The 25,245-nt window shown below is 36.6% G+C and overlaps 1 protein-coding gene across 3 annotated transcripts in view; it reads left to right on the top strand.

The window, feature by feature from the left end:
- MLLT3 (MLLT3 super elongation complex subunit) overlaps window positions 1-25,245 on the top strand; it is a 121,614-nt gene that overhangs the window by 997 nt on the left and 95,372 nt on the right. Inside the window, exon 1 of one of the 3 annotated variants that reach the window (XM_085567256.1) lies at window positions 33-9,766. The exons of the other annotated variants lie outside the window; for them this stretch is intronic. Coding sequence (XP_085423382.1) covers window positions 9,751-9,766 — 16 coding nt within the window. The 5' untranslated portion in view covers window positions 33-9,750. Of the gene's footprint in view, window positions 1-32; window positions 9,767-25,245 lie in introns of those variants that run through there. 3 annotated transcript variants of the gene reach the window in all.

The raw sequence follows: 25,245 nt of genomic DNA on the forward strand, positions 1-25,245 counted from the left end.
GGTGGGTCTGTGCCGGTCTCGGCGGAGAACAAAAGCAGTCGCCAGTGCGGTGTTGGGCTGCCGGGGCTCTCTCCCGCCGCTTGTAGGGCTCTCCGGGGTCAGGAGGGGCTTCTCTCTGCCCCTTCGCGCACTTGCTGCCGCGGGGACGTCCGCTCCCGGTTGCCTGAGGTCGCAGAGCTTGGTCCGGCCGTGGCTCTGGGTCCCGACCCCTTCTGGTCTCTCGGTGGTGGGTGGCACGGAGTTAGCTTCTGTCCCAGCGTACGTCCTCACTGGCGATTTTTGCCCACGTGTTACTTCCTTCTAGCTGGTGTTGTTTTCTCCCAGTGTCCTGTATAACTGGAAATAGGGATGCCTGTACATGTGTTACTGTTCCTATTTTGATTCCTTTGACACCCTGCTTGTTCACCTCCTGGGTTTCATCTTTTTGTGAGTACAGAAAAAAGTCCCAAAAGTTGCATTTGTGGTGCATACGTGGTGCATTTGTATCCAATACAAGTCTGGCTGGGAGACATGTAAGAAGCCTTTTGTTTTCAGATCTGTTTCCAGAGCCTTTGCTTGTCTTGATTATTGTAGTAGGATTGGTTGAGGTAACAGTACAAATAATAGAAGTGAGCAGGTTTATTTATCTATACAGACAAAATACTTAGGCATTATCTTTCATTTGATCTGTAATCTTTATTGGCATCTAGTACTGCTCCAGTTCCTTAGAACAACATCATCATAAATTGTATCTGCTTGGAGCTAGTGGGGGATAAATTGAATGTCCATGGAGCAAAAGAGAGGAAAATTTTGAGTGTTGAGATAAAAAAGCTTTGCTTTGTGGTAGGATAAAAACATATAGTTTGATTTAACGTTTCACAGTTGGAAAATATCAAGCTGTGACTTTTTTTATATCAGTGACTTTGTTTTGTCTAGAATACTTATCTTAAGCATCAGAGTGTAAGAATTACATTATTTCAGCTCCAGAATTTATCCTCTGAAATACAGGCTATTAATTCCCTTCTGTTTTCCTACTGTCAGTGAATTTTTTGGATTTGTTTAAATCTGTGCAATACTACGCAAACAGTTTTCAGTGAATTGTATGAAATACTGCTGTGTTATTTTTGAATTAAATTGCCCAGCTTGTCCTGTGAGTCCTCCTCTTGCTTTCTTCTCTTTCTTATGCAAAAAACATGACTTTAAGTCAATCTAAATAGTTTGGCAGAAAAACTCCTGACAACACATCTAAGAAGCCTAAATAGCTGAGATAGTATTATTCATATTTAATGAATTAGATGATGTATCATTAAATCAGTGGTAGAAAGTGTGGTTAATAATTGAAGCCTGGTCTGCACAGAGGTTGTTGGTGGTCCTCTCTGCTTTTATTATCTCTGCTATATTTGTTTACTTGCTGAAACATGAATCCACTTCCCAAATACGGTTGCTAGGTGTGATATGGAGCTGGCTAATAAGAATATGGTTCAGGACTTTTGCAAGTGAGAGATATATAATTTGCTACTTGCATTGTGTCTCCAGCTGCTGACTTCAGTTACACAGTCATTTAAATAATTTTTTTAAAGTGTTTATTTTGGTGGTTTTTTGGTTTGGTTTTTTTTTTTGTTTGTTTTTTTTTTTTTTTTTTTTTGTATGCATCATTTTCATGATGTGGCAACTGCTGGGAAAGATGCCCTCTTGTATAGCCTGGGAGGGGACTTGTGCAGTGCTTGTACCTGCCTTGGATTGTAGGAGAGCTCTGCAGCCACTCTCATTCAGCAGATTATAACCTGGATGGCAGGCACTCCATTCACTCTGGGCTTTGCTTAGCCTTCTGAAACTACAGATACTGAAGAAATTTCAGGTCCTTGAAATTACACTGGGGGAATGATCCATGTGTGAATTACCTAGAACGTTTTCTGCTATTGTAAAGTGTTCAAAAGGATGGTGGGAATGTGTGCCTTGTAAGTGGGAGCAGTTTGTCTTTCTACTTTAGAAGTATTGTTAAAATTTTTGACAGAAGTATTCTAAGGTGTTTTTTTTTTTTGTTTCTGTAAATCAGTGCATTGGTTTGATACCTCAAGTGTTGCATATTTAATAGGAACGATATCTGTGTTTGAAGTGTTAGTCAAACTATCTGTTTTCACTTTGTCTGCAGTTACATACTTTATTATTTTAGCCTAGGATAACTTACCGCTTTGAGATACTCGGTAATTTCACAAACTTTTCCTGAGCCATGGGTTTAGCATGCTGAAATTAGATGTGTAAGATTAATCAAAAGCAAGTACTAGTATGCTGGCTAGCCATTATAATACCTAGTTCTCTGATAAGTGTTGTTTTTGTCTCTGCATTCGTGATAAGAGTGGCTGCTCTGAGATGTATGCATGTTAGGAAGAATTTTAGTTCATTTGGTCTATCTGTAAAGCTCAATTTGAAACTAATGAATCAACAAGCTAAATAGCTGTTATTAACTCATAAAGTATTTCTGGTACTAGATCACTTTTTATTAGGGATACAGTAATTCCAGCTACCAGAGGAGGCAAGGGAGATAAATTATTGCCAGGTCATTTGCTTTGCAAATTTATGAGAATACCTGGATAAGCTGTCAGTTTGGCAGCTACAACTATGGCTTTGCTTATCTGTTTATGCTAGAAATTTTGGAAATACTAGATGTTGGCAGTGAGTTTGCAAAGGTGTGTCCAAGTGTTTGTTCTGCTAATTGTTGCTACAGAGCAAGCAGGGTCCTGTATCCCAAAGTTGCATTAGTTTTAAGGTGGCAACATTACAGGAGTGGTGTTCAGTCACTTGGGTGCAGAGAAGGTTGTTTTGTGTGTGTTGGCAAGATGGAGGGGTGATGGTGACTAACAGGGGACAAAGTGTAGATAAGCTTTTGTGAGCTAATAAAATAGTATTCTTCATCTTTCAGTCTGTCTCACCTTAAAATCTTGAGCGTGCGATGGTGGTTTAATTGCTTTCTGTATCCCTTATGATAGCTGAGTGCCTAAGTTTATCCTTGCATAGTGGAGCATACAGGAGTGTGCAGTGATTTGTCCTTTTTACTTCATCCAGTTCAACGGCCTGCTCTGCTGATTTCCATAACTAGTTTCATGGGGTCTGGCAACTGGACTGCTATCACATTATAGAGAGTAGAGTCATACCCAGACTCAATTTCGGGTAGTATTTGCAAGACAAAAGCTCGCTAGGATCATTGTGCAATCACAAATGCTGCTATTTGCAAATCTTGTCTGCTGATGTAAATTGGTTGAGAGAAGATATGGAGAATTTTTAAGATTCTACCTTTGTTTCAAATCATGTGCTGCTTATGTTTCATCATTCATGTGAAAAAACATTGTCCTGTGTGTAGAAGTGAAGTGTTTTAAAGCATGTCTGTGAAACAAGGTGTGTCATCAGATTGTGGTTAGTTTTGATCCACTGCTATACTGCCTCTGAAAGAGGAGTTGTTCTTCTTGCACCGTAATATGTCTCATTAATTGCATGGATGATAGGCAATTTCATCTCCTTGCCCAGCGAATTCTGATGCTCTTCAACAGTTGCCTGACTTACTCTTTCTCTTACAGAATTTCAGTTGGATAAGGAAACATATCTTTTATATTTTGACGTCTCATAAACACACCTCAAAAATGGCATTGGAACTAGTGTGTTCTGAATGGTTAAATTTCTGCTAATCGGTGGTACTTTTTGACAAACTAAATATTTCATATTAAATAAAAAGGGCGTGCAGTATTTCTGTGTTAATAACTTAGGCAATGTGAAAATGTTGGTTTGGTTACTGGAATGTAACTTTAAAAATGGGAGAGATTGCTTTTCTCTGTGGAGCTGAGAGCAACACTGTTTAGTGCCTCTCTTAGCTCAGTAAGTTTTACAATTATATGGCGAAGTGGTGGAAGTAAAGCTGCTTGGTATTCTAGTACAGGAAGGACTAGCTGCAGTTGTCTTCTAGAATGTTCACATTTCCAGCACTGGTTGTTTTCATTAAGGTAGTCTGTTATGCAGGATGAGATTTTAGTGAATCTTAACAGATTGAAATGTATTTAGTTACTGTACAAGATGCCTTTTACTATTCTTGTTAAATTATTTTTCCTTTTCATGATTTTTAACTGCAAAATAACACATCTTTAGTGCTCCATTAAAAGTCAATGAGTCTTAAGTCTATTAATTTTACTGAACTGAGTGATTTGAGCATAGGGGTCCATAAGCAGATTCTTCGCAGATGATTGAAGCTTTCCTTTCAGACCAGCTAGTGAAGGCAGACCATCAAGATTATTAAGCAGGCAATCAGTTTTATGATGTGTATTTTATTAGAATATTTAGCTACACTTTTAAGAACTTAGATCAGTTTTAGGTCAGTTTTCTTTGCTTTTTTCCCTCTTAAATTTGCCTGAGCCTAACCATCTAAGTATGATAGGCACACATGAATTTCTTTTTCGTCAATCTAACAGATACAGGTTTGATACTGCATCTTTTAGGACACTTATGGCTCTTAGCTGCAAAACGGTCACATGGAATGACTGATATCTAGTGAAGAACTTCATTTGTTTAACAGGAAACGCTTCAGACTTAATTTTGCTACTACTGAGTCTGAAGGTGAATGGCTTTGAGAATACATGTGTGGTTTTAGGTGCACTTTCTAATTCAGCCAGTAGCAATTCAAAAGGGCATTTCACAGACTTAAAAGACAGTGTAAAGTGTTTCAATATAGAAAAGCTATCATGTGTTATATTTGCATGAGTGGTATCAGTAAATAATTGGTGGCTTTGATTTTAAGATACTATGTGTACAGAAAACCCAGGTTCTAATAAATAATTTTGCCTCATTGGTATGACTCAAAAAATAATCACATTCAAAGCCAATATTTAGGCTTTTTTTAGATGTAAACAGTGTGGAAAAAACTGGGAAATAATAGGAGTGCTTCATCCTCCAGTATCAAAAACTTTTCTAGTCTATTTGCACAGTTTTTTAGGTGGCTTAGTTGTGTGAATTATTTGTTCAATGTGTGCTTATTTTAATTTAATGGGAGGGATGCTACTCCTACCTACATTTCTTCTCCCTGTAAGCATGTTTCTGCAAGGGTAAATGCTGATTTCTGCCTGAAACTGCCAATCAGTTCTGACTCTCTTAAGCTGTAAAAGATGAACCTTGGTTATTTCACATTAAGTTAAATATGTGTAGTGTTTAGTTGCTGAAACAGGTTTTTAGTCTTAAGAAACTAGTTACTTCTTACAAAAGCTACAATATTAATATTTGATTGTACTCTTCTAGGTTTTAGATGAGAGGAAGTGTAGTTTCAGGGCTGTTGTACAAAAGATTTTTGGATAGCTGTAGAATACTACTTGCTTGAAGTAGAGAAAAACAGGTTATTGTGTTTAAGATCAAATCTGTAACTTTTTAAATAAGATGAGGGCGAAACCTCAGTATTATAAATGGAGTTAGTTAAATTTAAGAAAATGAAAACAGGTGTGTTGTTCAATAATTATTATGACTCTTATTTACATCTGTACAGTTTTTATCCTTAGAAAAATAAATGTGTCAGAAATGTCTAAACCATGTATTATTTACAGTTACAGGTTAGGCAATATGAACTGCAGGCATATTGTCTATTAAGATTTAATAAGTTGTAAAATGTTGGACATAAATTTGTTACTAAATTTTTTGTGGTACGAAGGCTATTCTTGTAACAATATTGTACAGTATGGTTAGGATTCGGTTTTTGTGTGTTAGGTTTGATTTTGGGGTTTTTTATAGCTTTTCATTCAGGAAAGCTGAAATGTTGAAGAGGATTAATCTGTCCTTTGTTCTGGTAGAATCTGTAAAAAAGACAACTTGATTCATTGGGGTGGCAACCTGAATGTAAAGCTTGTTGATGATGCTTGCAATAGCTGGGGAAAATACAGTTAATTTATACATGTTTAATCCAGAATTAAATCTATTGGCTGCTGAAGCTTGACTACATGAATTTTTATGAGATTCTTGTGATGAACACCTGCAATTTTAAACCAACAGAATTTAGTTCATAGGCAGCATCCTTTTTCTTCCTGTCCTGGCAGTGATTGACAGACATATATAAAGACAAAGGAACAGTCAAATTCTAAAGTTGTATACATTTGCATGAAAATTATGATTTCTCATCTTCTCTTAAAACACTTAGCTTGTAATTCAATATGTTGTTTGCTTTTATATGATTTTTGCCTTTTTGAGGTGCCTTTTAGTATATAAAGGGCTGGAAGAACAGACTGTTGTATGAAATATTTGTATGCTTACTTAAATATCTGTGCAAGAATTGATTTTAAAATTAAATCTATTTATGTATGTCATCAGAGCTCTTTATCAGTATCTTTGGCTTAACTCTCTCCCATGCTTGCCAGGTATGGGCTGTATCATTAATCCTGTGCCAAACTCCTGCACTGATTCTGGCTTTCTAGAGGAGTACAGGTTTGTTTCTTTGAGCTCCCTGGATGAGCTCAGTGGGTCTGTATGAGTTTGATTTTAAACTTTGTCAGAGGCCTTGACAGCTATAATGTCATCTAAAAGATAGATCAAATGTAATTGTTTTAAAATGCAATTCAGACATATTCTGAGCAGTTGATGCTTAGAAATTGCAATTGAATGACTGCAGTTACTTGTCCATAATTCTTTGTAAAAACCCACATGACTATACACGGTAGGATGTATGTAATTTTCATAGAACAGTTAGTTATAAAGGTAAATACTAGTATAGGTGTTTCTATTTTCAAATGCTTATGATAACAAAGTGAATTGTTACATGTAACAAAGCAAAATGAGTAGAATTGAATGAGCAGTTGAGATGGATTGATTTTGCTGATGATTCTTATGATATATTATGGTTTGCAGTAAATTTAAATTTACTATTTGCAACTGTTTTTCTAAAGCTGGTACAGAAGAATTCAACCCAGTTCAGTGGGACACTAATTGTTCTGCTCTTTCTAGATAGCAGTAATGTGAACATAACATACATCTTGAAATAGGTGTTGACGGCCAAGATGTAGGCTTATAGGGCAAATTTGGAGATATGTATACTTAGTATACTTTATTGTACTTGTATACTTAGAGGAAGACCATATTTTACCTTTCGTAAGCAAACTTTAAAGGGCAAGTTATCCAAGAAGGAAAAATGTGGAGATTCAGTGTAAACAGAACTACTTGATGTTGTGGGCTAGAGGCTAACAATCCTTTTGTTTTCCATCATCTGTGTGGAAAAATGGCAGGTCCAAAAGTGTTTGCTGTTTCTTGAAGCAGCCTTTCTTGTAATGAATTTTGGTTGATTGGTGTTAAATGGGTAAGTGGAGTTTTAATTCCTCTTATTATCCTCTGCCAGGCTCTATAATAATAAAAAATATACACATTTAGTTTTGAATAATGTAAATTTCAAGTGAGTATTTTATTGAAGAACTTGGTAGAAATAATTTGCACAATGGGAGTTTGTGTCATCACAGCACTGGCACCATGTTTTAGTGAAAAGGAGAGGGTGGATTAAACCTGAAATCTTGTGTGCTTTCTGAACATGGAGATGCACAGATCTGGCTTGATATTTCAGGGCAGGTATTTGTAGTTAGGATGATGCCAGATTATTTTTTTTTACTTGTTGGGTATTTTTGTTTTGTTAGTTTTCTTCTTGCCCAGCCTTCTTACATCACACTCTAATTCTGGATACTCTTGGTGTCCTAAAATGACTTGGTATGGCTACAAAGAAAAGCAAACTATGTGAAAGAGTAAAGTATATTGAAATTGTACAGTCTTTGACTGGTTTCTGTGGAAAGGTCTTAATGAGTATTGCTTTGAAATAGCTCTAACAAAGTGTTTCTTTAAATATTGCTAAGCATATAAAGTTGAAAAGCTTTCACATTTAAAAGAGTTGTGCACCCTTGAAATATTTTTTTGAGGTGTCGTTGTGTTTTGTCTCTGTGGTGTAAGCTTTTGCTAGGGGAAAGAAATGAACACTAATAAGCAGAATAGTAAGATTAGTTTTTTAGCTAGATCCAGTGCCTTTGCACTCAATTTCCAGTTGCTGCCTTTCACTGGAGGAGTGCTTAGTAAGTGGAGGTGCTATGGAGAGTCTGTGTCTTGTGCACAGTGTATGCTTGTTTGCTGCATCTGTGTCTCACAGGGCTTGGGGGTTTTGTTTTGCTGAGCACTGGCCCAGCAGGCATTACATTCCAGGGCCTGGCTCCTGTGTAGCACAGGCAGCAGGCAAGGAAGTGACCCAGTGGACAGGCCAACAAGGAGATGGAGGTGGATATCTACTGCCAGTGAATAATTCTGCATAGGATCAACACTGGAGTTTTTATGAAATGGGGAGGAAGGCTGTGGAATTGTTTTGTTGTGTTTGAAGACTGCATGTGGAAAGTATTTATGTAGATTGTTCCCCAAATTTAGTAGCTGACAAGGGGATGGAAGTGCTGTTGAACTAGGTTTGGGCAAGGTCAGGTAACTATACAAAGAAGTTCTCAACAGGTAAATTTCATATATCTAAATGATAATAAGCTGGGCATTGGCATGAGGGATAGCAAGGAATAAAAATATAATGATAAGAAACACACTTAAAAAGTATATCTATTTTTTGAGAGTTAAAAAAAAACTCCCAAAGGTGTTTTGTAAATGTATTGTTTTGTTTAGTCTTTCTTTTAGAGGTTGCCAAAGTAATCTTTGCTGTACAGAAATTAGAAGATACAATTCTTGTAAATTTCTCCGTAATACTGAAGGTTCCTTCTGTATTTTGTTGTTGCTACTATTAGGTTATGTCTCTTAGAGCTGCAAAGGTCTGCTCCTGTCTGTGATAAAATTCCTGCACTGTTAAGTCTGAATCATTTTGGCACTCAAGTTATTTCCTTGCCTGGCTGTCAGTAATGTGTCTGAAGTGTTTTTAAATGTGTGGCTTCTGTGAGTATTGTAAATGATTCCATTTGTACCTAGTAAATATTCTAAAACAAAAGGTCCCAACTTAAATTTGGTGAGGCTTTTTTTGGCCCCTTTCATTTGTGCTGTGTTTTAGCCTATTTCTGCAGAATATTGCTATGATGTCTTTTCAGCAAAAAGTATTCTATCCATAACCTATAGCTTACTCATTCATTACAGTCAGGTTAATAGAAATAGCAATGTAGCCATACAGTTGCATTATCCATACTATTTGAAGAGCAGAGATATTTCAAGAAGACTTCTCAGGCTGTTATTTTTTTTTTAATTTTTTTTTTTTTTTAAATTTGAAGATTGGTCTGAATATAAGACTCTTTTGCTTGAGTAAAAGGCAACCAGAACACATAAATGTGTTCCCTGTCTTGTAGTCTTAAACTCCTCTCTGCATGAGTAGGGAGAAGTAATAACACTCCAACCAGTCTCTGTAATTACCTATTATCCTTTCTGGTAAGGAAAGGCTTTTATCATTCTCTGTATAAATTCTTCCCTAGGTAATTCTTTTAATAAAAGATATTACAGCTGACTTAAAAGTGCTGTACAGTATTTTTGAACAAATTACTGTGAAGCAACTCCAAACAAGCTCTTTAAGTGCCTTTGTCAGTCTTGTGCAAATACACCAAGACCAGCCCTTGAACCTAAATCAAATAAGGCAGCCAGCATCAGTAAAATACTTATTTCCTTCTGTGGGCATTGCTGTCCCATCTAGCACTGGGCTTCTAGTGTGTATTGCCTGGAAACTAAATAGAAACAAATTTGTTTCTTTGAAGCGGATCTACATTCGGTTAGTTCCTTGAATTTGTGATATAATAGAGGGAAAATCAAACAATCATGGCGGACCTTGCAGGTATTGAAACAGAAGTTCTGTGGTATTAGATTACTGATCTTGGACTGCAGGGGTATTTCCTTACATTTTTGTCGTAATGCCTGAACTGAAATTTACATTAGTTGAAATACTAATAAACTATTGAAGATTGACATTTTAAGTATACAATCAAAAGTAGCTATAGTGTTCCAATATGGAATATTTAAATTGTGGCTTGGGCTTATTTGTTTGTTTTTGTGGGGTTTTTTTTTTTTTTTTTCAGTTTCTATTTAGGAGTAGTTTAAATCTGGGAAGTTGTTAATATATGTATTCTAGACAGTGAAAAATTTTATATTTTGGTTTATGTTCCTTTCTTTGTAGTCCATCCCTAGATCTAGACAACAATATTTTCTTGATTAAAATCTAAATTAACATCTGTTTTTTTTTAAATCAGTTTAATAAACATTTGATATGTATGTATTATTTTAAGTATAGACTTTGCACACAATATGTAAATGTGTTTACATATATTGTAATTTTATAGACTTTGTGATTTTGGAACCTAATACAGTGATTAGATTAATTTGCTTGTCTTGAAACTTCAATCGCTTAATCTAAACTCAGCAAATTTCTGGAACATACTTTTACTGAACAGTTTTATTCAGAAATAAAGAAAACTGACATTTGTATCTTTGGATGAGAAACACCAAAGGAAAATAATGATTAAGATTGGCATGCATGATAAGGCACTGAAGATAAGACTTTTTCTTCCTGCTCTCTGGAGAGAGTTTTCTTTCATTCATTTTTTTATGCATTTTATGCATTTTTATGCAGCCTGTTGTACTGTACATTACTACTACATATCTGGTGTCTAACCCACTTCTGTAATCACTTTCACAAAACCACTTGGGGGCCAATTGGAGGCCCAATGACTGAATTGCAGATTAGGGATATATAGTGTGCAAGATGCCTCCAGCAATGAGCAGATATGGGATTGAAAGGGTTTTTGCCATTTTAGTTGCCAAAGCTAAGAAGAGTAGACTTCATAAAAATTAGGGGAAATTCTAAATGATCATGAGAAGCATGTTTTTTCAAAAGTGCCAAAAAGAATGGGAGGTGGGCACCAATCAGGAAAGGCCAAGTATCCAGGATTATACCCTCTTTTGGCATCCACTTTATTGACCAAACCATTTGTTAGAGATCACCAGGTTGGTACTTATTCTTAAGAGGATGGATTTAGAATGAAATTGTTATTATCTGTTGGTTTTTAGGTTTTTTTGTTTCTTTGTTTGTTTGGTTTTTTTTTTTTTGCTTTTTTTTTTTTTTTTTTTTGTGATTTGATGGTTTTGGATGTTGCTAATTTTCTGCAGCACCTCTAGAATGTGCATTCATTCTGTAAGGAGAAAAAATGTGACATGGGTGCATATGCCTCATATATACAAATTATGCATGTACTCATTTATACAGCCTTAGAATAAAGAGTCCATAATTCTGATTTAATATTGATTTTGTGTATTTGCATTCATACTGTGTGCCTGTGCACAGTACAAATTACTGGGAAAAATTTTTTAGCCTTTGACCAAAAAACAGCAGACACTTAAATAGCAGGGAATTTAAGGATGTTTTGTATTTTTTGTGTGTCTACACCAATGTGAATTATATTACTCAAATAATATCTTCTTTGGCCAGTATGAAAGTTTCCCTCATGTAAAGAAAAATAGTAATCCAGCATCAATTTGTTCAGTTGAATCTCTTCGAAATTCTGTGTTAAGAGGCAAAAATGTTGCTGGAGTTATTTGAAGGTATTATAGTGTTGTCCTTTCTCAGAGATTTTTCATTGTTTTCAGAAACCACGTTGCTACAAAAACAACCGGCTTCCCAGCTTAAATGACGGGGAGACCTTTCCATACAAAATATAATAATAATGCAAATGTAAAATACACCTATATAATATCTCAGGTTCTTGTCATTGCTGAATCTCTATGTATTTGTAAATTGTTACTGACAGTATCAGTACCTTGAAGCACTTTTGCCTTTTGCAGACTTAGGCAGTTTCTTTGTTTCCTTTTACACAGTATGATTATTTGTCACCCCTTTCTTTGCTTCCACACAAGAAGGGGTGAGAGCTGAATACTCAAGCAGGAAAATGTGCTTCCCAGCTTACAGAAAGTGCTGAGGAATCAGGTGTAGTGTGCCTTATGCCCTCTTTCTCAAGGTGTCTGTACCTTTGCCTTCTTTGAAGCAGTGTTGATTTAAACCATTGCTGTGTCTTATCTGTGTTTGTTCTAAGTCACTTTCAAATATAATCATCCCAATGCTAAAGTTTTGGTGTGTTCATGTTTGAGCATGTGGGAATTGATATGCCTTATTTTCCTTCTGTGCCTTCTGGAAATTAGATTTTTAGTGCTGCCTTAAGATGGCTTTGAAGCCCTACAGGCAAGCTGGAATATCAAAGGGCTGCAGGAATTCAGCTGTAATTGTTTTATGGCTTGCCAGAAATCAGCCCTATTTGTATAGGTAGCATAGAAAATGGCTGTGATTTAACAATTTGGTGCAATTTATATCCACCATAAAAATAATAAAAAAAGTTAAAGGGGTATTTTGGAAGCAGGAACTAAGCTGTAAATGTGAATTGCTTCTCCATTTTCTCAAAGGAACAAAAAGGAAACAGGGTTTAGAAAGCTTTCTATTGAAGAAAACTTAAAAAAGACCTTGTCTGCTTTGAGGATATTTAATACTGTACTTGCACTGTGAAATTGCACTTTTTTTTTTCCATTTAGTACATTTAGATCATGCTATCCAAAATATGCATATTGATATGAACTTATTTACTAGTAAGTCAGAAGAAGAATTCATGCAAACTTATGCAGCAGTATGAGTAAGTAGTCCAAGTGACCTCACTTCTGGAAAATTTGGTTTAGTTATTTTTCTTTTGTTCTTTTCAGTCTTTTTGATGCCCTTACTGTCTTCTGGAAGTCTTGCTCCAAATTACTTTCAGTCACAAATGGTTGTGATTGAAAAGTTATGTGTGCCAAGCAGAAACTGTAGTTTGATATGTTCTTGGTTGCTTGGGGAAGCTCTCTTGGAAGTGTTGGTACTCTTATTTGGAAATCAGAAGTTAGGAAGCACTGGATGCGCCCTTGGCTGTACTGGGTACATGAAACATGTGAATATATATGTGAGGTTATCCCAGAGCCCAGTGTAGGGGGGTGATGTGATGAAGAAGTGTTCTCTGGGTTGCCATTTGGTGGCTTGTGGTAAGAGCAAGTGCTGGAAAATCATTTCTCAGAAAAATGTAGCACTTAAAGAGATGTGGCTTGGCATTAGGAGAACATAATCCCATGATCTGGTGAGCTGTTGCTGTGTCTCTGTGAGTGTCTGAAGAGATGTGGAACTGCAGGTCACTTGCAAAGTAACAAAACTAGTTGGTAGCAGTGAAAATTCCAGTACTTAGCAAGGATGCAGGGACATCGAGGCAATAGTGCTGCAAGCACTTTTGAGCATTTAGCTGGGGATACTCTGTAAATGCAGCAGACCATGAAATGAAAAAATGATCTAACTTAAAAATGAAAATTTGAGACCCAGAAAAATCAATAACCCAGTACAGCTTGCTGAGCATGGCTGAGGCTAACAATTCTGTACCAGTACTTATCCCTTTTGCTGGTCTGTGTAGGCCTGCAGATATCCAAGCTGTTTTTAGTAGATTAAGTACACCTGATTTCTGTCTCTGGTCTCATTCTTGTTCTAGAAAGCTGCTGATTTCTTTTGGAACTTTAATATTGTTCAAGAAGCAATGAAACTTGTGTTTGCTATTGGACTTAACTTGATACATGAGCAAGGTTTGACACTTGTAGTACTGGCCTGCCCTATCAAATCCCAGTATTCCTGTTAGCTCTTACTCTGAAAATCTTTGAAAGAGATTTTTATCTCAAGAATTAATGCCATTCATCTTGCTACCAGTGGCATTCCTATCACTCAGTCACTAAAAAGACTGATTTCTTTATTTTGCCTTTGTCTTGTGATATCTGAACATTTTAATAAGCTGAGGGATATGTCTTAAATTTGTTCCTTCTAAATCTCTTGATTTAAAGCTCTTTATTCTGAATGGCTTTTGGCCTCTCTGTTTATACCTTTTGTTGGTTTCCAGCTTTATTGTTCATCCGTTAAAGATGGAAGAAACACTTGAAGATTTGTGGGTGTGATTGTCATATGGACTGTGGGTCTTTTTCAGTAACTAAATCTTGCTTTTAAGACATAGCTATTTCTTAGTTTATGGTATTTGAATGTTTTCTCCTGATTTGAGTAGTCCTGCTAGTAATTCGGCCTAACAAGTATTGCCCCTCTTATAAAGCAGTGCCAAGGTTCAATTTTTGGGCTTCTTAGTGAAGTAACAATGTCCTTGCTGGGATGGGATTGTTTAAAAGTAGCTAGTGAGGATTTGAATTCTGTGAACTTTGTGTTACATTGAATATATATTCCATTTCCTTTTTTGAAAAGCTTTGTGAGAAATGGAAACCCTACAGTTGATCCAAGAAGGAAAACAAATTCCTTGGGCAAATACTTCTTCGCAATGAGGTGTGAGAAATTGCACAACTTAATATTTAGCCTGAATTGAATTGCCATTCAAATGATGTTGTTAGAGGATTTATCACTTCAGGTAACTTGGGTGCAACTTGACAGTGCAGTTGATAGTTTAAGCATTGTGTAGCTTAAGTTGTTTCTCATGTAATTTACATTCTAAATTGCTAGAAAGTCATTCAGTTGTGGAGCAGTAGCAGGGTAGAGACTTTGTATGTATATCAATTAGCTTTCAAACTTGTGGCACATGTAACTCAACTGGCATGTGATGGGGGACTCTCCAGCCATCTGCTGTAACTCCTGGCTATGATTTCACTTTCAACAAGTTCCTAGTATTAAATAACTTTGAGATCTAACTTGTGTTGTTGTGAAACAGAATTAAGTTAAAAGTTGATGTGGTTGTGATTTGTTGGCATCTCTGACCTATGAGCTAACCCACAGGAGGAGGAGGTACATTTGCTGTGAATCTTCTACTTTATATGCTTGTGTGGTCTCATTTGGTTGTAGTTTTCCCCTCGATGATTGTTGTGCAAAGGAACTATATGCAGTCAGTGGTAGGTGAAGTGCCTTTGTGAGTTTTTCATTCCATGTTGTCCCCATTCTCAGCTTCTAAACTAACAATCATGTGGCATTTCTGATTATCTTGGTCTCTGTGCAGTAGCTGAGGCACCCAGAGGAGTTTATTTTCCATTTGCTGATATGTGTGTCCTGCACTTGTGTATGCATTGTAGTTCTCGGGTAAGAATCTCAAGTGCATCCACTCTTTCTGTGAGCGCTAATAGTGCCTGAGAGACTTTAAAAGGTAATGGGTCCTTATGAGAGGTCTTGTTTATACCACTTCTTTGTACTTGCTGCTATGTCATTATTTCCTGTGTAAAGTTTATAGCAAAACACCTGAACATGATCCCTTTTAAACATCTATAAAATAAGATCTCTAGCTGCAGAAAGTGATTTGCAGCTTGTGAACTCATCTACCAAGCTGAACTCCATTATGACTAACCTTATTGTGCCTTAGTTAAGGATGAAAATAAGCTGTTTTGGAGTTGCACAACACGCCACTTAAATACTGTGTTCTCATCTTCCTCTTTCTCAAGGATTGCTCTCCTGGTTTTTAGATTTTATTCTCAGAGCTCTTGTGAGTACAATTGAATTAATGCATACAGCAAACAACTTAGTAGAGTGCATACGTGACTTGGTAGGTGCGGGTGCAGCCTGCTGTCAAAATGGATGGCTCATCTTCAGTGAAAGCTTGCCACATAAGATGATTTACTGTGTTAAAACAAAAGACATCCTTCAATTCCTTGAATGCCTAAGTATTGCTTTGATGTTGCTGCTGATGTATTGTGGTCTTGGCTCTGACACTTTTGTACAAGAAACTTTAACTTACTGTAGAACTGTACTTTTAGTGGATTTCACTTACTTCTAAAACCTGCAGACTTTGCAACAGTTTTGGAAATTACAAGAGACTGCATTATTAATTTTTAAGAACCAAAGGAAATTGCAAGGCTTAGGCAAAAGTTTCCAGTGTAGCTGACAAATGGTTATCTGCCAACTAGGAACCGCTCAGATCTGTAATAAGAGAAGGATAATATAAAGATTTTCTCTTCACTTAAAAAGACAATACTGTAACATTTTAAAAAGCTTTTTTTAGTTTTTTCCAGTGATACATTTTGTTTTTCTTGAAGTGGCCTGTGATACTCTGTTTACTCAGAGGAGTAAGATAAGGAGGACTGAAAAGGGAGTTGTTTTAGTATTTTTAGAGGTTGTACATTTCTGAAGAGCAGAGAATTCCCTCTTCATTTGAATGCCTGCAGGGTTATCAATATGAAAGTCATATGGTACTCCAGGAGATTTCACTGCCCAACTAAGCAAGGGGTTTAAAATCTTCTAGTGTGGTCATGCGAAAGCTGGTCTTACAACTTCAGGTATCTGTGGTATCCTTGCAACTCATGTTTGTGCTTTCTACATTCTGTGTACATCCTTGAATTTTTTACTCTTGTTTATTTTGGTTTGTTTCTGTGTGACACCATTTAAATTGTCTAATTGGTTTCTCAACTTGTAATCTTAAATCCCCAAATAAATTAGTCAGACTACTTCTCAGGTTTGATATTTGCAGGGGAAGAGGGAAATGACCTCCTAATGTCTTTCCTTCTATAGTATTTGGCAAAATGAGCAGGAATTTTTTTCTGTTGTCTCAGGATCTGATGGCAGAGATGAAGGTTATTGCAGTGACACTTAAAGATATGCTGCTTACTTCAGTGTGCTCTTTTAAGGGCCTCTACTTGGGACACTGCCACAGTGATAGCAGTGTTCATCAGCTGGATGTTATACAAGTGGTGAAGAGTGAGCTGCAGCCTATCAGTGACGTGGGAGATGAATTCTGCTTGCCCAGTGCTCAGAATTCTCACTACTACAGGCTCATAACTCAGTAGGCTTTTATAGCACTGTGGTTTAAGATGGACATGTAGCTAAAATGTGACAGCATTATTGATTTGGTATGTCTGTGATAGATTTAACTGGACACAAAGTGTTACCTTTCTCTAAGGATAAACAAAAGAGGTCAGCACTGACCCAGACTACTCCTTATGGTTTTGACAGTTGTATACCAAAGCCATGACTTTAACACTCTACAGAGGAGCTGATCCATACTGAAGCTGAACCACCTGTTCATGTTCCCAAAGAAATTGATATCTTGGCAACAGTCCTAACTTCATAAAAACAGTGCAAAGTTTTATTTCTTATAGTATTTTTATTTGTAACTCATCACTTCCTGATTCATGCCATCAGCCTGAGTTTGGTAGAAATTTGAAGTTGAGTGGTTCTCTGCAGATATGAGGTCTTTCTTCTACAGCAGAAGAGTATCTTCTGGATCCAAGAAAGTAAAATAAATTTTTGATTATGGATGGCTGGGCTTAAAGGTGCGGTGCTTCCAGTGGTACTTCTGGCACTTGATAGGCCATGTCAGACTTCTAAAGCACCTTTCCACAGCATCTAGCCGAGGAACAGCATTGTTAGCACCATGGAGTGTTTTTTGCCTTCCTGACAATGGTAGGATATGGTTGGACTATAATACTCCAAACATGGTTTCTAATGCAAGCTTAAAGACCTGTGCCAGTTGCTTGGCAAAAATGAAATACTTTTGCCAAATTGTAGAGCAGCAACTGGTTAGTACATCTGTCTAGAGTCCTCTCCCATATTTCTGCTGGCTTCAGCATGCATGATTTTATGCTCATGTAAAACAATTAAAAAAACACCAAAAGTTGTGGCCTTCATTAGTTGTTGTGATCTTTTAGATGACAGATTTTATTGCCTCACTAACAACAGAAGAAAGTCCTTGACTTGCCTTGTGCTGAGAGTAGGCACAAATACCAGGACTGTCTTCTGTCCAATAAGGACAACTCTTGTCTTCATTGAGTATCTGGAAAGGTAGAATAGTCTGCTGTCTTCTTACTTTGCTTGCTGCCAGGCCAGCAGTGTTCAAAAGACAGGCTGTGACATCAGGATAGATTTTAGCAATGGAGATTTCTGGTTTCATCAAGGTAGGGTTAATAAATATGTTTCATTTAAACAAGGTGAATGAATGGGGGCAGATGCAAAAAATTTCTGACAATTCTTTCAAAAGGTCTATTTCAACTGGTTTTATTAAGGGACCAATTGAAGTCAATAGTGTTGTGCTGCATGCTATGGCTCTCAGGTTGCAGCAAATTGAAGTTTCAAGCTTTTGTCATACAAGCCCTTAAAATTTACCTGCTCATAAGGCATTTTATTAAAAATCTTTAAGCTGTTTCTGACCTTCTTTAATAGAACTGTAATTATTCCTTTTCAGCATAACATGTAATTGGAAACAAAATGCTTGGATTTTTCAGAAGCTAATACATGGAGTGTCACAGTGCAACTGAAAGCGCTTACAGCTTTTGAATGGGTTGGCTTGAGAAGGTAGGGCCTTGAAATCAATGGGAATGCAAACAAAAAAAAAAAGTAAAGAGGGTCTTGTTATCCAAAACATGGATAGTCCACAGTTGTTAGCTCAAGTTTGTCTTCCACTTTTCGAATTTTAAATGCTTTTTGCAGGCATTTCCTGGCTTGTAGAATTGCCTTAGGTAAGATGAGAGAAGTGGTGGGTCTTTTTTATGAAAGCATATATAGTAAGTGCTTGGGCTTTAGCTTCTTCATTCTGCAAAGGGAAGATGTACTGTGGGCATTTGTCCAGAATCAAATTTCAGGGGAAGTGTGTGGGACAAGTGGTGAGCATAAACTCACCAGGAGCTTTAAAATGAGTATTTTGCCTAATTCAGTGTTAAGCAAAGTAGTCTTACCCACAAGTCATTAAATAATTGAGTATCCTCTGACTTACATGACTGCAGAGGCAGTTCTGTATTAACATTCTTGTGAGACACAGAAACCGCTGTGGTTGTCTACAAGCATTGGTGAACTTGGTTCTCCTGTAGCATTACAGCTTCATGGAGAGAGGGAAATTCCTGCACACTGTTAGAAATTTGAAAGCTCAAAGAGTATGAGATTGTCAAGGATAATGAATGAAAAACTAGAGTGGAGATTTCTTTGATTGGATCCAACAGGTTGTTACTTACCCCATACTTTACTGGCTGTAAAATACCTAATGTAACAATGAGATAAGTTGTTCCTAGAACCTAGGGGAGAAAGATATTCCACAAAAAAATTAGAAGGTGTAAATTCTCTCTTCTTAATCAGGTCTGAGATAAGTATCATGAGGAAATCCTGCAAAAAAAATTGAATAAGATTTTGTTAGTCATTTAATACATTGTAATTCAAGCAGATTTTTCTTTTCACTTGCTTTGTTCCAGGTAGGTGTTGTAATTTCAGGTTTTTATTGTTTATTTTTATTGTTATAGGATTTTTTTGGGTGTTTTTTTCCCCCTTTTTTCCTTATCCTGAAAACCTTTGTAATTATTACGCTATACTGGGGGATTTCCATTGGCTTAAGAAAAGGTCAAAACTGTTAACATCTCTGTATGATGCCAGTGACAACACTGTCTCCTAGATGAAATTGGCAAGCAAGTTCTTCATGCTGTGTGTGTAACTAATCCTGCCTTCTGATACTTAAATTTTTATAAAAGGAGGGTCTAAATTGCCTTTACTGTGGTTATGAGCAGTTGTGGACAGCAGTTTAAGTTCAATGAGAACTGTGCTTTAACACCTGGATGTTGTTTTGAAAAAATAGCATCCCCCTCCTCCCCACTGGCACCCTCAGATATCTTAAAAGTGAAATACATGGGCTTGTATTTTTATATGTTTTGAAAAATTTTTGAAGTTCATTTTTTTTAAAGATTATTAACTTAATGAAACTTTTTTTGTTCTTATTAACATACTTTGCTTTGAAACATGAGGTATCTTTTAAAAAAACATCAAAAATACCAACACCTTAGGCCTGAAAAGACAAATTCTTGAACACTGTGGTAAAACACTCTGAGGGACATGCATGAAGCTGCATACTTCCTTAAGTGTTTGCAGGACTAAAGTATTTTTTTTTAAATTTTTTTTCCCTTTAATTCTGTCATTCTCTTTTCCCATTGCCTTGGAAAACAAGAGATTCTACCAATTATGGCAGTTTTTTTTTCTCACAATACACTATTTGGGAGTTGACTATACTGTTTGATTTCTGTAAAATATGTAAAATTGTGCTGATTACTATAATTTGAAACAGTTTGTTCTTAATGTTCTTCTTAGAATAGTTTAACTTTTTTTTCTGAACCCTTTTCCAGTACCCAAAAACCTTCCTTTAAAATCCTTCTGAAATCTGGTTTTGGGGGGTAGTTCTTTTTCTTCCCTTTCCTCTTCTGCCAGTACTCCAGTGTTAGTAAGAGAAAAGTAATAGATTATTGCTAACATTTTGTAGAGAGAAATTGTGCTGAAGAGGTGACTCATTTTACTTACTTAACTTTATTTGTACTTAACAGGCAAATTTGGATTTTCTGACTTCCTGGGAGTTGTTTGGGGGTTACTATGTTGTAAATAAATGTTTTATTGGTGAAATTTTATAGTTTATGTTGTTGATTTAGTTAATGGTATGGTTCATTTATTCCAGAAGGCTTTCCCCAAAACAGCTAGCCAGGTAGTTGCTATCAAATGTTTATGATATTAATTTGAGCTTTGCCATTGTAATACTATAACAGAGAAATACCCAGGTGTATTATGTTACGGGTACATTTTTATAGACCTTAAAAAATAACTGACTTCTTGTGGGATTACTCTCTCTGGAAAGCTGAAATAGGTGTGTGTTAGACTTCAGTTCATGATGTCGGGTCTTGAGGTTAGAAGGTGTTTGAAATAGATTAGTGTTCTTAAACATAATAGTTGACATACTAATATATGTATTATAACTTAACATCCAGCACTAAATGCATTTTAGATATGACTGTAGGAAACGTAATGAGGCTGAGGGAATGCTACACATGGTTAACATAGAAATACTTAGTAATAGTTTTTTGGTGGTAAGTTCAGCACTGAGTTACTTTATGTAACAATCAGATATAAGGAAGAGGAAGCATGCTTTTTTCAGGAGTATCCATTGATGGAACAAGAGGCCGTGGACACACTTTGAAATATAAGAAATTCCATCTGAACTGACCAAACTGCTTCTTTTTCTTTCAAAAGTGTGTAGAAGGTCAGATGCTGGATGATATTACTCACTGTTTCCATCCTTTAAGATGCTCAAATTTCAGCTGCCTAGGTCTTTGAGAAACCTTTTCTGCTTGGAAGTGGTAGGAGGAAGGGGCACTGAAGCTGACTAGAATTCAGGACAAAAAGGGGAATGTCATGGTGTCCTCCATCCTCAACTGCCCTGTGATACAGCAGAAGATGTAGCTAGAGACCTGATATTAGCAAAGAAATTAAGCAAGCAGCCCAAAACTGTTACCCTGATTTGCACTCTGACAAAAACTGTACTGTGAAACTGATGGTGCAGTATGGTCTGGATGATACGAGCTTGCCTGTTTTCAGAAAATGATGAGAGAAGTTTATACTGGGAAAGGTGACTAAGGAGTTAGAATGTAGCAGTTACTGCTTATCACAGAATGGTTTGGGCTGGAAGGGACCTTAAAAATAATGTAGTTTCAAAGCCCCTGCCATGGGCAGGAGCACTTTCCACTAGACCAGCTTGCTCAAAGTCCCATCCAGTGGTCTTAAAACACTGCCAGGGATGGACACCCACAACTCTGGGCAAATGCTCACTTTTTATTTTTTTAAATTTGTTTGTATTTTCAGTGATGCATGATTTCAAATGAGAAAATGTGTGTATGAAGCCTGACTTCCTTGTTATTATTGTTTTCTTTTGACATCCATTTTTGGCCGTGGTTGAAGAAGTAATGAGCTGAGAGGCCATTTGGTTTAATCACATTCAGGATTTTCGTATGGGGTGTTCCATTGTATGAACAGAGAGCACTAGAGAAATGTGATTTCTAGTCCTTTGTGATTTTGAAGATTGCTTAGAATGTTTTGACTTACAATACTTACAGCTCTGAATCTTATGTGTTGGCATTTCCTGCTACAGCTAACACAAGAGATTCTCCCACTTTGCATAGGAAAATTTGGGGTCTGCAAGAGGAACAGAAAATAAGTCTGTTGCTAGAGAACTAAAGGCTTTTTGGGAGGTTTTTTTAAAAAAAAAGTAAGAAAATTTAAATGCAAACATGGACAAACTTAAAGTAGCTGAGGTTTCACATTTTAAGAGGCACTGCTGTTGCAGGTAAGGCTTGGGAAGTAGATTCAAATGTGTCAGCATCTTAATTATACCTGAAACAAATTTCTATTTTTCTCTCTTCCTCTATATCCTTCTTTATAAATCAGTTGAATTAATCCCTGAATTGTTTCTTTGCTGTACTTGATGCTGAAAATCACTTTCTAAGGAATGAAAGTATTTCCTGTCTGAAAAGGAGTTTTCCAACTATTACAAATCCAAAACCTTCTCATCCTCTTTTCTTTTATTAGTATTCCAGTTCATGTTTTTTTTTTCTTCCTGCCTGTCACTTTTAAGTGATTAACTGTATATGAGAATCTACCCTTGAGATTTGCAGAGTTGAAAGATTGATCCTTGAAAAACGCAAATGATTTTCAGTCCCTTTACATTAAAGGAAGACCTGAGGATTGGAAGGAAAAATATAATGTTATAGGATTACAACACTGGGCTTGTAAGGCACAATTTCTTGTATTGGGGAAGAAGATAAATCTGTACCCAGTTTTGTTTTTGTTTTTCTATGTTAGGTAATACCAGAATACCTGTAATAAGATGGGAACTGTCTGAGAGTCTTTTGTGTCTTGTTGATGCTCACCTGGCTCAGTTTGTTGTTGAAATGAGCTTTTGGCTGAATTTGAGGAGGAAGTGGATGAGGAGAAAGCAAGTGAATTTTGAAGGAGTGCTTTAATGCCCTGTATGTAAATGTAGAATATTTTAATAGGTCTTTAAATTGACAGATGACTAAATCATGTCTTAGTCTCTCACTGGGAGAAAGGGATAAATAATTTTTATATATATATATATACACCTTTCAGGAATGAGATTGAATTTATGCATAACAGGCTAAGAAAAAATAAATGGTGTAAAATTTGGATGAATATAGCATTAGATTTGCTATATGAAGCAAAAATTATTGAATGGTTTTACGTGCAGAAGAAAGAGAATGTTTATTTGAAGAGTTTGTCAGTAAAATCATGTGTGGCAACCACTATAGAGGAGTATACTCTGAAAAATCTTTGACTGTATTGGATAATGGATTTTTTTTCCTAGACAGCTGGCAGCTACAGCAGTTTTGGTTGCAAGTCTTCCAGGTGTTTTTTAATGGTGATGATGTACAGTGAAACACAGTGCTGATCTTGGCATCTTTAAAACAGATAGGATTTTTGGGGTTAGTATTAGATTGTCTAAACTCTTCTTTTTGTGATAGATTTACAAAATAATTTGGTTTTTAATCAGTTCATTGATGATTAATCTGATTATTTTTAATGATAATTAAGTCTCCTTTCTTCCTTTTGATGTGACTGTGATTCACAGCTGTGTCTGTATAATGTAAAAAAAGAAAAGTCTTGTCAATAAATGTACTTAAAACATACAGGCGTGTGTTGAAATTTGGCTTTGTTTCAGGCAAACATTACTAAGCAGCTGGTATTTTTGCTGGATAGTCTTTTCAGCTGCTTCTGAAATACAAGGTGTTCCTTGGCTTCCCACATTAACATTACTGCAGGATACTTTAACTAAAAGTTAACACAAGAGTAAGAGAATGTGCAGAAAGGCTGTCTTTACCTTACTCAACGAGCCACAAGAAGCTCTCTGTATTGTGGTAGAGCTGATTTGAGAAAGCATGAAGATTCCTAAAGACATGCTGTGAATTGATAGCCTAAGTATATAAGAAATTACTGAGACTTAAAGATGTCCAATTTTTCCAATTGTAACCATCCATGACTTTGGAAATTGCCACAAGAAAACTAGGAATGTGTACAGTGTTTACATTGGTGTGTTCAAACTTCTTGATCACAAGAAGCAATGGTTCTTTCCAAACTCTGTGTTCCAGCCTTAGCCTATGTGTTAGGAAAAATGTTGAAACCTTTCCTGGTAGTCAGGGAGCTGCTATGGATATGGCTTGTCTTCAGGCAATGCTGTTAGCCAGGACTGACAAATGGAAGAAAGTGTGGGCATCTTTGGTCTCCGAGTTGTGTCTTGATTTCATAATTGAGATGAGAAGAGAAAGTAAAATTTGCATGTAGACAGGACATAACATGTGAGGATCTTGCCAAGTAGTGTTTTCTTCCCTCTTTGTGGCTGTTCTACAGGAGTAGGCTCAGGTCTGCTGCCAGTATGTGTAGTAATGTGACTAATTTTTTATGAATTGTCTTAATGTTCAGGACCATGTACATGCATTTCAGCATTGTATCTGTAAAGGGGAAAAAAGGCAGTAGTCCATTTTGCTCTTAGTGATAAGTAGTACATTTACTAGCAAAAGCTCAAGAGTTAAAAAAGTTCTCATTATCTTCCCTTTTCTGATTTTTTTTTAAATCCTGGAATTTATTTAATTATAAAACAAATGTAGTCTTTTTACATTTGATAGACAAAATGTATTTGAGGCATTTGGAGGAATTATAGGGTTTGTGAGTATCAGATTTTTGTGTTAACTTTTGGATACTATTGCTGAGGTTAAGCCAAATGGGAGGAATTTTGAGTGCAGAAGTTTTGTCTGGAAGGCTAGAAGAGTAAACCATCCAAAGCTGGGGGCAGATTGTCTACCATGGGATACAGTATCTTCCATGAAGAGTGTGTACTACTTGGTACTGATGTTACAGATGCCATCCTCAGTATCTAATGAGAGATAAGTACAAAAAAATCTGTGATCCTGGCTGGTAGCAATTCCTTACCTCTGCAGATGTTAGGTGTAAACAAGGCCCTGTATGGAGGGGAGATAAAACCACTGGGGGGCTTTTTGCCCTGGCAGAAGCTTGTAGACAGCAGGAAGTGTTGAAGAGGGGGAAATATAGGCTTAGGAAATCAGTCCAGAGGAAACCTGAGTTCAGATGTTGACAGAACTGTTGCGTGCAAGCATGCTTTGTGGTCTGTACAGATCCTTCCTTGAGCTTTGAGAAGTGTTGAAAATGTAGTAGGAGTATTTTAATGTAGTTTTCCTAGACTGCATTAACAAAAGAGCAAAAGAATATGGAATTTTCTGAAACAAAGAGAGATGTAAGAAGATGGGGACAGAATTTTTAACTGGGCCTGTTTTGGTAGGACAAGGGGTAATGGTTTTAAGCTATAAGAGGGTAGGTTTAAATTAGATATGAGGATTTTTTTTGTAAAGAAAGTGGTCCAACAGATTGTTCAGAGAGCTGATGGATGCCCCATCCCTGGGAAAATTCAAGGCCAGATTGGACAGGGCTCTTACCAACCTACTCTAGTTGAAGGTGTCCCTGCTCATTGCAGGAGG

Source organism: Lonchura striata, chromosome Z (assembly GCF_050655825.1).
Source record: "Lonchura striata isolate lonStrDom1 chromosome Z, ASM5065582v1, whole genome shotgun sequence".
Lineage (NCBI taxonomy): Eukaryota > Metazoa > Chordata > Aves > Passeriformes > Estrildidae > Lonchura > Lonchura striata.